Raw genomic sequence first — 14483 nt, 5'->3', positions numbered from 1 at the left:
AGCTCAGGAGTTCAAGAGCAGCCTGGGCAATATGGTGAAACCCCATCTCTACAAAACATACAAAAATCAGCCAGATGTGATGGTGTGCACCTGTAGTCCCAGCTACTTGGGAGGCTGAGGTAGGAGGATCACTTGAACCTGGGAGGTGGAGCTTGCAGTGAGCGAGATTACGCCACTGCATTCCAGCCTGGGTGACAGAGACAGACTCTGTCTCAAATAATAATAATAATAATAATAATAATAATAATAATAATAATAATAATAAAATAGCAGGCCAGGTGGTATATACCTGTTGTCCTAACCACTTGGGAGGCTGAGGTGGGAGGATTGCTTGAGCCCAGGAGTTCAAGGCTGCAGTGATCTATGATAGTGTCACTGCACTCCAGTCTGAGCAACAGAATGATATTTTGTCTCTAAATAACATAAGTAAATAAAATACTTTAACATGTCACTATCATCCTCTGAGTATTTTCTTATCTTTATTATATTAAATACCATGAGGTCATACTGACACCTTCAATTCCAATCCAACAGCATAGAGTTCTTTGTAGCTTTCCTTCTTTCCATGTTTGTAACCCCAGCAATGAGAAACCTATTTTTAATCATTTTGAATGTAACTAAGTTTACAATGAGTGTATTGCTGGGTTTTTTTAAAAAATATTTTTCCCCACTTGTATTAATCTTTGTTCTTCAAGAAGTACAAAAACTCCAGAGTTTTCATTCATTTTATTCATTCAATCAACAAATATTTATCAAGCAGACACTATGTGTGAGATAATCTTATAGGGCTAGGGATATAGCAGTGAACAAAACATTGTATTGGGGAAGGAATGGTGCGAAAAGAGAACAATAGAAAGAAGGCTAGGAAATGGGAAAGCTGGGATCTGAGCCCAGAGAGCCTGGCTCCAGATTCATGCTATCACATCTGCCTCCGATTGCTTTTGTAATTTGCTCTCTACCTTTTGCAAGAGTTTACAACTCTCTTGAATCCAATAAAAATGCCTTTGTCAGTTTTAAATCTACACAATATGGAGCTTTGTGCATCTTCTGTGTTGCTTAACTTCTCGGAGACTCAGTTTCCAAATCTGAAAATGAAGATGCTAATCTCAACCTGCTGTGAGAATAAATGAAATTATGCGAAGTGCCCGGAGCTATTTATGACACACCATAGGTATTATTTATTTAGAGACAGGGTCTCGCTCTGTCACCCAGGCTGGAGTGCAGTGGCACCATCGCGGCTCACTACAGCCTTGACCTCCTGGGCTCAAGTGATCCTCCTGCCTCGGCCTCCCAAAATGGATTACAGGAATGAGCCACTGCACCCAGCCATGTGATAGGTATTTTAGTGAAGTTTATCATCCCAGAACTTTGGGAGGCCGAGGTGGGTGGATCACCTGAGGTCAGGAGTTCGAGACCGTCTTGGCCAACATGGTGAAACCCCATCTCTACTGAAAACACAAAAATTAGCTGGGGGTGGTGGCACGTGCCTGTAATCCCAACTACTCAGGTGGCTGAGACAGGAGAATCTCTTGAACCTGGGAGGCAGAAGTTGCAGTGAGCCAAGATCATGCCACTGCACTCCAGCCTGGGTGACAGAGCAAGACTCTGTCTCGAAAAAAAAAAAAAAAAAGAATAATTTAAAAAATAGAGAACTAGGAGAAGGGAAGGGTGGTCATAGAAGTTATCTTGAAGGCAGAGGTACAACAGAGTTTTGCTGTCAAAGTTGCAAATAAATAGTTGAACGATGCCTGTAATCCCAGCACTTTGGGAGGCTGGGGTGGGTGGATCACTTGAGGCTAGGAGTCAAGACCAGCCTGGCCAATATGGCAAAACCCCATCTCTACTAAAAAAACACAAAAAGTTAGCCAGGTGTGGTGGTGGGCGCCTGTAATCCCAGCTATTTTGGAAGCTGTGGCAGAAGAATTGCTTGAACCCAGGAGGCGGAGGTTGCAGTGAGCCAAGATCGCGCCACTGCACTCCAGCCTGGGCGACAGGTGAATAAATTCAATTCAGTTCAACAAATATTTCACAGAAGACCCTACTATGCAAGGCATTGTGCTCTGACTGGAAGTATGAAGACGAAGGGGCAACTTCTAGTTCTACTAGCAGATAATATCTACAACCAGATGTTTCAGTACTAGGTAGAGAAATCAATGTGGGTAGGCAGAGTAGTGAGACAATGAGAAGGGGAAGGCAGCTCTAAGCTCTATCTGACTAGGCTTCCTAGAATCAGTGCAGTGTTGAAGCTTGGATAGATCCAGTGTATGAATGGGAGTCATTGACAGCTTTCTTTTTTTTTTTTTTTTTTTTTTTTTTTTTTTGCGATAGGGTATCACTCTGATGCCCAGGCTGGAGTGCAGTGGCATGAACATGGCTCAATGTAACCTCCACTTCCCAGGCTCAAGTGATCCTCCCACCTCAGCCTCCTAAGTAGCTGGGACTAAAGGCACACATCACATTAGCCTGGCTAATTTTTAAAATTTTTTGTAGAGACAGGAGTCTCACTATGCTGCCTAGGCTGGTCTTGAACTACTGGCCTCAGCCTCCCAGAGTGTTGGGATTACAGGTGTGAGCCGCTGCTCTCGGCCTTCATTGACAGCTTCTAATCAGAGGCATAACATGGTCAGATTTATATTTTTTGGGAGGATGGAAGACTAAAATCAATGACACTAGCCAGTAGGCTGGATATACAATCTCTCTTGATAGCTGTGGGCATTTGGTTTCAGGATCTTGCAGTTACCAAAATGCAGGATGCTCAAGTCCCATATATAAAATAGCGTGGTATTTGCATACAACCTACACACATGCTCACATATCCTTTTTAAAAATTACTTATTTTTTTTTTAAGAGATGAAGTCGAACTCCTAGTCTCAAGCAATCCTCCCATCTCAGCCTCCCAAGTAGCTGGGACTACGGTCGCATGCCACTGTGCTGGCTCCCATATACTTTAAATCATCTCTACTTATAATACCTAATACAATGTAAATGCTACGTAAATAGTTGTGCTGTATTTTAAATTTTGCATTATTTTTTATTTGATTCAAAGATGTTTCTGGTCCATGGTTGGTTAAATCCATGGATGCAAAACCCACAGATACAGAGGGCACCCTGTGTATGTGTGTGTGTGTAAATATATACATGGATAGGAGGCCTGAGGTAGACGTTTTACCTGGAGATACAATTTGGCAGTGTTTGCAATTACTCAGGGAGAGTCTGTAGAGTGAAAAGAGACTTGATGGAAGCTTGCGAACCAACACGCCTTAAACAGCTGGCAGAGAAAAGGCAGCCCTGGAGGAAACCAACAGACAACAGCAGATGGGGAGAAGAGGAAAGAGAGGCATTACCGGGAATGAAACGAATAGAGGAGCCAGGGAGGATCAGAGGGAGGGACAATTGTGTGGAATGCGGTACAGAGGTCAGAAAAGCGTCCATTTGATTTGGCGGTAGGTAATCTTTCCCAGAGCAGTTTCGGTGTTAGTGGTTCAGGCGGGAATTCCAATACAAGCAACCAGTGAACGAATGAGAGAGTGAGTAGGGAAAGTGAAGGTGAGTACATTAATGAATGAATAAATCAAGTCTGTGCCCTCTCTTGCCCGGGGGATTTCCAGGGCCAATGTCGCACTTTGGTGCAGAGGAAAGGCCTGGACACGGCTTGGGGTGACGCCTAGGAAACTGTCAGCCTCGCAACCCACAGGCGCAGCCCCAAGGTCAGGGTCACCTCGAGCCTCCAGGCAACTCGTCACCTTGACGACCAACTAAAAAAACCGGAAGGGATGGAAGCACCGGATCATCTCGCGATATCTGGAGCGTCTGCGCCGGCCTTCCTGACCTGGGACTTGTTTCCAGCTCTCGCGAGACTTGCAGGGGTCGGAGCGCGGGGGCCGGCCGAGAGGAAAGCTGGAGGCCCGGGTGGGGAACATGTCGGAGTCGGAGCTCGGCAGGAAGTGGGACCGGTGCCTGGCGGATGCAGTCGTGAAGATAGGTAAGGGGCTTCTCGCCCCGGCAGGCCCTGCCGCTAGCAGAGCTGCTGGCTCCAGGCTGCGCTGCCCAGGAGGAAGGAAGGGAAGCCCCACGGGAGGTCAGGCCGCTCGGCCTTTTCCAGCCCCTCTGACCAGGGCGAGCCGCCCGGGCCCCGGCGGGAGGTCACTCGGGCGGCGGGCACAGACCCGAGGAGCCGGAGCAGCGGCCCGGGTGCGGGGTGGAGTTGCAGCCCCGAGGAGGTGGTCGGGGTTGGCAGGTGGCAGGAGAGTCGCAGAGCTTTTGAGTGGAAGACAGTGTCGGGGCACACCCTCGTGCCGGAGCCGCGGGGTTCTCCTCTGGGGTGGTGCATCCCCCGGCACGCGGCGGGGAACCGGCTCAGGAGGCCACGCTGCTCCCCGGCGGAAACCAAAGTGCCTTCTGGAGAAGGTCACCTGGAGCATTTCGTAGACACCGCCAGGCCCTGATGCGAGTTGCTGTCATTCCCGACTTGCCACCTGATTTATTTGAATCAGAGTAGTCTGGGGCCTGAATTTAGAGGGGCGATGATCTGGAAGGAGAATTGCGCTGGAAAGTAAGAAGTTGTTCACGTTAATGTAACTCCGCGTAGTCCTTTAACACGTGCTCAGTGACGGCACAAATTATGAGGTCACTGTGGCGGGGAGGAGAAAGGAAACTCGTTTATTGAGCGTATATTGTCTTCATTGTGCGAAATAATCTTTTTACAGGCTATGAATTGGAGAGTCAGGTGAAGGAATTTGCCCACGGTCACAGCTAACAAATGGCAAAATTAGGGATTTTACCCAGGTTTTCTGGGGTCAAGTCCCATGTTCCTTCTTCGATACTAATTTTTGTTACCCAAATGTGATATTTTGTGTGGTAATCTTAGGATATTTAAGAGGATTTAGGATTGTGTCTTTGAATGAAAACATTGAGGAATAAGATTGTAAGCTCCATGAGAGCAGGGATGTTTTCTGGTTTAGTCACTGCCCCATCCCCAGTCCCTAAAAGAGTGCTTAATAAAAATTGTTGAGAGTGAGTCAATAAATAAAACAATTTGTCAGTTACCATTTCACCTCTGAATTCAGCACTTATAGTCAAGTGATTTGGGGCAAGCTATTTAACTTTTCTGTGCCTGATTCCTATTTGGAAACCGGCAGTAATAATTATTACTATCTCATAGAGTCGTTGGGAGGATTAAATGAGTTAGTTTGTGTAAAGGCTTGAATATGGATCACTTAGGAATCGGTTATTTTGGAAGCGACTAAACAGTCACTTTTGTATTGTTACTGTTAACAGCTTGCAGTTCAGAGAGAAGACTTAACACCTAGCTATGAAATGACCAAAGTAGTTACTAGACAATGTCATGTAGTTAAGAAAGGGCTTTGAGCTGGGCGAAGTGGCTCAGGCCTGTAATCCCAGCACTTCGGGAGGCCGAGGCGGGAGGATCGCCTGAGATCAGGAGTTGGAGACCAGCCTGGGAAACAAAGTGAGACCCTTTCCTTAAAGAAAGAAGAAGGGGCTTTGGAGGTAGACAGAGCTGAGTTCGAATCATCCACTCTCACTCTTCTTGCCTATCCTTACTAATTTTGTAGCTTTGGGTAAAGTCTCTTTCTCAACTATGAAATGGTGATAAAAAAAGATTTACCTGAAAATATTAAAAAAAGTAAAGGACAGAAAAATACGTAAGCTATTTAGCACAGTGCCTGGTGCTTTATGTATACAGTAATGGTAGTCATAATAACTGGGTTTTAAAAATTTTTAATGTATTTTATTTATATTTATTTTTAATTAACTTATTTTTTTATGCAGGCAGGGTCTCCCTATGTTGCCCAGGTTGGTCTCTTAACTCCTGGGCTCAAGCGATCCTCCTGCCTCAGCCTCCCAAAATGCCAGGATTACAGGCATGAGCCAATGCGCCACACTCATAATAGTTGTTTTTTATTTTTTGAAATAGGGTCTGGCTCTGTCACCCAGGCTGGAGTGTAGTGGTGGGATCTCGGCTCACTGCAACCTCTGTCTCCTTGGGCTCAAGTGATCCTCCCACCTCAGCCTCCTGAGTAGCTGGGACTATAGGTGTGCACCACCATGCTCAACTATTTTTGTATTTTTTGGTAGAGGCGGTGTTTTGCCATGTTTCTCAGGCTGGAGTCAAACTTCTGGGCTTAAGTGATCCATCCTCCTCAGACTCCCAAAGCGCTGGGATTACAAGCTTGAGCCACTGCACCCAGCCAATATTTGTTGATATTAATATTATTGTGCTACTCAAGACCATGTGAGATAGTGAATAGTGTCACTCTGTCTCTCATGCGTAGAACGTTGGTAGGGGTGCGGCATATACATGTGGAGTAATTAAATGAGGCGAGGTGATGTACGATCTCAGGTATAAGTTAAAATGAGTGATTCAGACTCTTTTGCTGTAGGGTTGTATATTAAGTGACTGAAGGGGTGGGCTGAGGTCATTCAGTAAGAGTGTGGAAGGGCCTTCAACTGACCTTTGTAGAATGGCTTGGGATTGAATAGTCAGGTACAATGGAAGAAGAACTTGAGCAAAGGCCAAGTTGGATTTTTATGAGGAGTAAACCAAAGCGCAGAGAGGTTAAATATCCAGAAGTGGAGGAGCTGGCGTTAGAACCCAGGCATCCTAATTTCAGTGCAAAGAGGCTGGTTTAGGTGGAGTCAGAACTGTGAAATGTCTTAGAGAGAGTCCATTTTATTTTGGAGGTGTTTGAGTTGCCTGTTGACTTTTTCACATGCTTTCTGCGTATTCAACACCTCTGCCTTAAAAATTTATTGCTTCCAGAGCTCACTGGGCATAGGCTGGTGGGTAATCATGGGATGGTTTCAACCAACAAATATTTATTGAGCTATGGGTCAGTCAGCAGGCAAATAGAGAAGCATAAGACATTTCACTGCCCTCAACAGGGAATTGATGTAATATATTAGGTTGCCATTAAAAAAAAAATTGGCAAAGACCACAGTTACTTTTGCACCAACCTAGTAAATGAAATTTTAGTATGATTGTTCTGGCAGAATGAATTTGGAGCAGAGGACACTAGCAGTACTGTGATTGTGAGGTAATAAAAGTCTGACCTGTTAGACTGGAATAAATGGGCATATTTGAGAAATTTCAAACTTTTCTCCATCTATGAAATAAGGGCGTTGTCCTGTTGGTGATGGGCTGAGAGAGAGGGCAGAAGAGAGAAGAAGCAAGGGAGGCTTTAGTCTGAGTCGTCTTTGAGACCATGAAGGTGGATGCTCTTCTATAGTGAGTGTGTTGCTTCCTGTTTTCTCTGGGTAGTGAGGTTCTGGAACTCTTTAAACTTCATTGGCTGCTTGCTTTTCTGGTATTTCAAAATGGAGATGGAGACTCAGGGAATGGCAGCCTGTCATAAGATAGGTAAGAGGTTTGGTGGAAGATACAGACAGGAAGAAAAGGCCAATGCAGGCTTTCAGCTGCATCTTGATAATTTCACTGTGGGTTTTTGTTGTTTTGAGACAAGGTCTCACTCTGTCACCCAGTCTGGAGTGCAGTGGTGCAATCATAGCTCACCACAGCCTCGACCTCCAGAGCTCAGGTGATCCTCCCACCTCAGCCTCCTGAGTAGCTGGGACTGTGGGTAGGCACCACCACACCCATCTAACTTTTGTATTTTTTGTAGAGATGGGGTTTCACCATGTTGCCCAGGCTGGTCTTGAACTCAGGGTCCAAACGATCCACCTACCTTGGCCTCCCAACGTGCCGGGATTACAGGCATGAGCCACCACACCTGGTCCATCTTGATAATTTCATACTCTGGTTTGGCACAGACTGAAGGGAAGCCATGATGAATGCACAGCAACTTCTGTGAGTCCTTCTCTGTTTGGTTGTCTTATACCTAAAGTGTTTTGCTTCCAGGGTTCACCGGGGTTATTTTCCCACCAGTTTGCTGTAAGATAACTATTATAGTCACTCGTGTTTAGCATAGGTGTTGTATAGCTGAGTTAAATAGCTTTCTTAAGCCTGTACTTAAGGCCGTGGTCCTTTAAAAAAGTATTCTTCAAGGATCTTTTCACCCTGAGGCTTGAATAATATCTTAATAGAAACTTATCATATGATTTTGTCCTGTAGGAAGAGATATTTATTTATAAATATTCTTGCCCCCATTACTATCCTAAGAAAAGCAGTTCTAGGCCAGGCACAGTGGCTCAGGCCTGTAATCCCAGCACTTTGGGAGTCTGAGGTGGGAGGATCACTTGAGCCCAAGATGTCGAGACCAGCCTGGGCAACATAGTTAGACCCCATTGCTGCAAAAAAAATATATATTAGCTGGGTGTGTTGGCATACACCTGTGGTGCCAGCTACTTGGGAGGCTGAGGTGGGAGGATCTCTTGAGCCTAGAGGTTGAGGCTGCAGTGTGCCGTGATCGCAGCACTGCACTCCAGCCCAGATGACACAGCAAGACCCTTTCTCAAAAAAAAAAAAAAAAAAAAGAAAAGAAAAAAAAGAAAAGCAGTTATATTTTACCTGTTTATTCGGGTTTTAAAACCTCTATTTTGTATCAAATAGTGTGGAAGAATAGGTGATTTCTAGTATGGTTTGAACTGATAAATTAAGCCCATGGATCTAAAAACAACAGCGAAAATTAAAACCCATCCCTCTTTTGTTGGAAGGGAGCTCTGATGATGGGCACAGTGGGCCCTTACGTGTTACACATCCACTTCTCTTTTTTCCACTCTTTTAGCCCTTGTTCCTTTCTTTTTCTTTATTCCTGTCACATTTTTACACTTCTTTTTGACCTCTATTCTTATTCCTGCCACTGCCACTACATACATTGCCTAGTTCATCTATAAAGTTTGACACTGATAGGTCTTTTTTCCTTAGTAACCCTGTTAGCATTTAAGAAGTTCGTAGGTATTCTATTTATTCTTTATCACATCATTTTTCTTAATAGCATGTTTCACCATTTGAAATTAGTTACTGGTTTCTTTACTTGATTGTTCCTTCTCCCTGGAATGTAAACTTCATAAGAACCAGAGGCTGTTGTGTTCACTGTTGATCCCCTAACTGCTGGTTTAGAGGAGGCGTACAATAATTATTGTTAAATGAATGACATGTATTGCTGAGAATTTCGTAGACTGTTCTCTGCCCATATTTGCTTCTCAGAGTGTGTTTATTAACTGAATGAATTAGTATTTAACTGAAAAACTCCAAGGAAAGTAGATTTCTGCCCGTTCACATGTTTGATCATGTATCCTTGTGTTCTTGGGACTTATACCAACTTTTAATTTCATCTGGGAATGTAAATTACTGTCAGTAGATCTTAATAATAAAGTAGTATTAAAAATGTTTGGGAATAGTCAACTGAGAAACATAAACCAGAGAGCACTTTTGTATTTAAACAAGTAGAGGGATGATGTTGGTTTAAGTGGTAATGCCAAAGCCTTATTGCAGGAAATTAAAAAGAAGTGAAGAATATTACATTTTATGAATGGCATGTTCCGTTAGTTTTATGTGAATGCGTCATTAATGGGTTTTGCTTATTTTATGGATTTATTTTTAAGTTTTATCAGATTTATTAAATGCTCTGGCTTTCTTTATCCACTCAGTTCAAGGGCTGTGGTGTTTATTTTCCTCGTATGTATGGGTAATCTGTCTTAGTACCCATGAGCATGAATAAGTCACACACATTTCTTGTTGGTGAGACTAGAAGGCATGGTGTCTTATCAACCTAGGAGACTTTAAATCATTCTGGTCTCCACAGAGCCTATGTCCTCAGCTTGGGCTTGTCACCCTGGACTGGATGAGAGGTTATGTCTGTTTTCAATTTCCCAAGGAAAATAAGATTTTAGGAGACTTCCAGGGGCTGCTTCCCTGTGGTTTGAGAATTTATGAGCCCTGCAAGTGTGGGTCACAGAAGCACTAGGCTGGGTGCGCTGGCTCATGCCTGTAATCCCAGCACTTTGGGAGGCCGAGGTAGGCAGATCACCTGAGGTCAGGAGTTCGAGACCAGCCTGGACAACATGGCGAAACCATCTCTACTAAAGATACAAAAAATTAGCCGGCGTGGTGGCGCATGCCTGTAATCTCAGCTACTGGGAGGCTGAGGCAGGAGAATGGCTTGAACCCAGGAGGTGGAGGTTGCAGTGAGCCAATATCCTGCCATTGCACCCCAGCTTGGGCAACAAGAGCAAAACTCCGTCTCAAAACAAACAAACAGAAGCAGAAGCACTGTCATTGCCTCAGAATTCTGTTACAACTTACTCTTCTTGAATGCCGAAGGCTTGCACCGGCAGGCTGTGGACCTCTTGACCAAGTTGATGTTGCTTGTGTGACAGTGGCCAGGCCTCAGACTGTGGATTTGCCAGAGGACGCTTGGAGGAAAATCTGATTCCGGCACTTCCTGGATTCATACGGAGATCCTGGGAATCCCTAGTGTGACCTGGAAAGCTTTAAAATTGGCTGTGTCCCTTTTCTCTTTGTTTTGCTCCAATGTGAGACCAGAGTAAGGAATATCTAGTCTTACTAATCCACGTGTTGGTTTAGAATTCTAGTTTATTCTAGAAGAAGTCAGGTTGTATGGCAACTCTGTATTTTCGCATTTGAAGAAATTCATTGAATGGTAAGCTGAAGAGTGACATGGTTGAATTTTTGATTTCAGAAAAATCATTGATGAGAATGAATCAGAGGGCTGGCTAGGATGAAGGCAGGGAGGACATGTCATGGTAGAGGGAGAGGTCGCCCAAAGCTGGAGAGTTTCCTGGAAAAGGCAAGCCAGGTGTGTCAAGCACAACAATGATTTCCGTTATCTTGGTAGCAAGAAAAAAGGCAAGCCATGGACATTTACAGGCAGCCCCTAGAATGTATTCAGTTCAGTGAACTGTAGTGGCATACACTGGCATTTGGTTTTTCTTTTCCTCATTTTTTTCATTCAAAATAAATGTAGCAGTCAATACCTCCCAGCCTCAGTTTTCTTATCTATAAAATGATAGTACTTGCCCCAGAGGGTTGTTGCAAGTGAGGATAAAATGAGATAATCTCTAGAGCAGTCAGGACGTTGCCTGTACTTACTAAATATTAATTGGAGGCTGGATGTGGTGGCTCACGCCTATAGTCCCAACACTTTGGGAGGCTGAGGTGGGTGGATTGCTTGAGACCAGGAGTTTGAGACCAGCCTGGCCAACAATGGCGAAACCCAGTCTCTACTAAACATACAAAAAATTAGCCAGGTGTGGTGGTATGCACCTGTAGTCCCAGCTACTCAAGAAGCTGAGGCATGAGAATTGCTGGAACCCGGGAGTTGCAGGTTGCAGTGAGCTAAGATGGAGCCACTGCACTCCAGCCTGGGCAATACAGCGAGACTTGGTCTCAAATAAATAAATAAAAACTGGAGGCTGTCGCTGAAGAGTAGAGGTAAAAGAGTTAAAATGATTAACACATTTACCCTGATCTTGGCTATTGTGGGTCGTAGGTGGGTCTTATTGTGGGTCTTGGCTATTGTAGGTCTGACAATCAATATTCCTGTTTATATATGTAATAGTAATCATTAATGTATACTTCTTGAAACAATTTAATACCAAGTATTATGGTAAGCTTTGGCAGGGGGTGGCACACAGGTGAATAGGCAGTGGCCCTACCCTTGAGGGGCTTACTACCTTGAGGAATGTGAAAAGGATGAGGGACATTTGACCTCCATTTTGGAAAATATGCAGACATTTAATAGGTGGACCAGGTGGAGGAGTGTGTTTCACTCCTTGAAGCTGTCCCAAAGGAGAGGGATACTTTGGTTCCTTCTGGGAATGATGAGAATGACCATCACTTATTGAGCACTTAACCGCATGCCAGGCACAGTGCTAAGCATGTTATATTTTACATCATTATCTCATATCCTTGTAAGATATTTCTCCATTTTTACAATGGAAGCTCACGGTGGCAGAATCCCTCCTTTAGGATCACAGGCTACACAGCTACAAGGATAGGAAGGTTGAACCCCATTCTTGTAGCTATCACATGTTAATGCAGGAGATTTTATCCTTTAGCAGTTAAAGGATTTATGTGGGGAGGGGCAAAAGATGAGGCAGGAAAGGTGGAAGGGTGTAGGAAGTTGTGGAGATTTTTTAAACTACTTTGTTGAGATATATTTCATGGCATACATTTTCCTATTTAAAGTGTACAATTTTAGTTTGTTCACCAAATTGTGCAATTATCACAATCTAATTTTAGAATGTTTTTAGCTTCCCCCAAAAGAAACACTGGACGCAGCTGCTCCTATTCCCAAATTCTCACCCCTACCTTAGCCCCAAGCAACCACCAATTTACTTTTTGTCTCTGTGGAATCTCCTATGCTGGACATTTTACATAAATAGAGTTATATAATATGTAGTCTTTTGTATTGGCTTCTTTGACTTAGGTAGTGTTTTCAGCATTCATCCATGCTGTTGCATTTATCTGTTCATCATTCTTTTTTGTTACCAAATAATGTTGTGTGGTGTATTTGTACTATATCTTGTTTATCCATTAGTCAGTTGGTGGACATTTAGTTTGTTTACACTTTTAAACTTTATGAATAATGCTGCTGTGATCAAGTGTACACGTTTTTGTTTTGTTTTGAGGTGGGGTCTGTGTTGCCCAGGCTGGTCTCAAATTCCTGGGCTCAAATGATCCTCCTGCCTCAGCCTCCTGAGTAGCTTGGATTACAGGTGCATGCCACAGTGCTCAGCCCCCCAATTTTTATGTGGACATGTTTTCATCTCTCTTGGATATGTACCTAGGAGTGGAATTGCTTGGTTGTGTGGCAATTCTGTGTTTAGCATTCGAAGAAATTCATTGAATGGTAAGCTGAAAAGCGACATGGTTGAATTTCTGATTTCAGAAAGATCACTGACGTGATGAGAATGAATCACTCTCTGGAGTGCTAGGATGTGGGGGGCAGGGAGCTGGCTTAGTATATTATTGCAAAATCTTGCCAAAGATGAGCTGATCAAATGAGGGGAAGCATGAACTAAGATGGGAGCAGCAGGAGTGGAAAAGAGAGATACAATGATGCTAGCGCAGAGGTTATATTTACAGAACTTGAAATGCAGGCTCAGGAGTGGGAGGAGTCAGGTGGTGCCAAGCCTACATAAATGAGCATGGTGTTGCTTTTGACAAATAGGAGAGGCAAAGAGGGGAATAACACTTTGTAGTTTCTTAATTTCTAGTATGTCTTGAGATAGGTCTCTAATTATATGCAGCTCAGTTAACAGAGATGAAAGTTATTGGTTTGTCGTGCATTCATCTTTATGAAAAGAAAGGATTTGGCCTTGTTTCTTCCTTGTTACGAAAGTATGGCCAGGGCTGGGCACGGTGGCTCACACCTGTAATCCCAGTGCTTTGGGAGGCTGAGGAGGGTGGGTCACCTGACGTCAGGAGTTTGAGACCAGCCTGGCCAATATGGTGAAACCCCATCTCTACTAAAAATATAAAAATTGGCTGAGTGTGGTGGCACATGCATGTAATCCCAGCTACTCAGGAGGCTGAGGCAGGAGAATCGCTTGAACCTGGGAAGGGGAGGTTGCAGTGAGCCGAGATCAGGCCATTGCACTCCAACCTGGGCGACAGAACAAGAAGGCTCTGTCTCCAAAAAAAAAAAAGAAAGAAGAAAAGTAGGACAGTAAAAGACTTAGCAGCTGACTTGCCTTAGAATTAAAGTTAACCAGTAGATTTTGTGTATTCATTCAATAATCAAGTCTAGTTAAATTGCTTGAAGCCATTTTAATGTTAAAAAAAATACTAAAAGAGGCCATTGAATAGTCATGGAAAAAGAAAGCAAATTATTGTTTTTCTTTAAGTATCGGTTCATCTGATAGATGTGGGTTACCACAAAGCATTGGTGGCTCACCAAAAATTGCCTGTTGGTAGCCTGTGTTTGCAAACTGATACCTCTCTATTTCATGGAGTGATATCAATTAGGTTATACTTAAATACTTCAAAGGCTTTTGGTTGTTTATTGGTTTGGGTTTTAAATTAGTACATGTTAATTGTTGAATTGGGTAGCCACATTTTGTTTGTTTTATGTATATTTAAACAATGTGACCAAAAACACTTTTTCCATTTGCGGCAGCAATGTGAATAATGGAACATTGTGACCTTCTAGAGAAGTGTTTTCTGTTAGTATTACAGAATAATGTAATTAGGCGCTATATGGAACTTGAAAATACACTTAAATTTTTGTTCTGGCTGTGGTTTTATGCTTTCCTAAAATGTGGCCTGTAACAGTTTATTAGTAAATATGCTGAATTGCTTTCTTTGGCAAGTGCATTTCAGTATTGAATCCAAGTCAAAACACAAATATTTACTTATAAAAGTCATTTGGTGTAGTAATATTTTTACTATGGCCACTGACCCACTAGTGAAACGTTAGGGCATTGCTAGATTGGATCCTGTTTATGTAAAGGCCAAGAGAGAGAGAGAGAAAGAGAAAGCTAATATTAATTGAATGCCTATTAATGTGTCATCGTATTTGGTACACTACTATCTCTTTTTT

At 43.3% G+C, this 14483-nt stretch overlaps 1 protein-coding gene across 2 annotated transcripts in view; it reads left to right on the top strand.

The window, feature by feature from the left end:
- Window positions 1-3779: 3779 nt before the first annotated feature.
- Window positions 3780-14483, top strand: part of MICOS10 (mitochondrial contact site and cristae organizing system subunit 10) — a 29730-nt gene continuing 19026 nt past the window's right edge. Inside the window, exon 1 of one of the 2 annotated variants that reach the window (XM_055262334.2) lies at window positions 3780-3982. In XM_055262334.2, the coding sequence (XP_055118309.1) occupies window positions 3919-3982 (64 nt within the window). In that variant the 5' untranslated portion in view covers window positions 3780-3918. The remainder of the gene's footprint in view (window positions 3983-14483) is intronic. The other variant, XM_055262335.2, reaches the window with a different exon arrangement.

This window comes from Symphalangus syndactylus, chromosome 22 (assembly GCF_028878055.3).
Source record: "Symphalangus syndactylus isolate Jambi chromosome 22, NHGRI_mSymSyn1-v2.1_pri, whole genome shotgun sequence".
NCBI classification, from domain to species: Eukaryota; Metazoa; Chordata; class Mammalia; order Primates; family Hylobatidae; genus Symphalangus; species Symphalangus syndactylus.
This window is presented reverse-complemented; position numbering and strand designations above follow the sequence as displayed.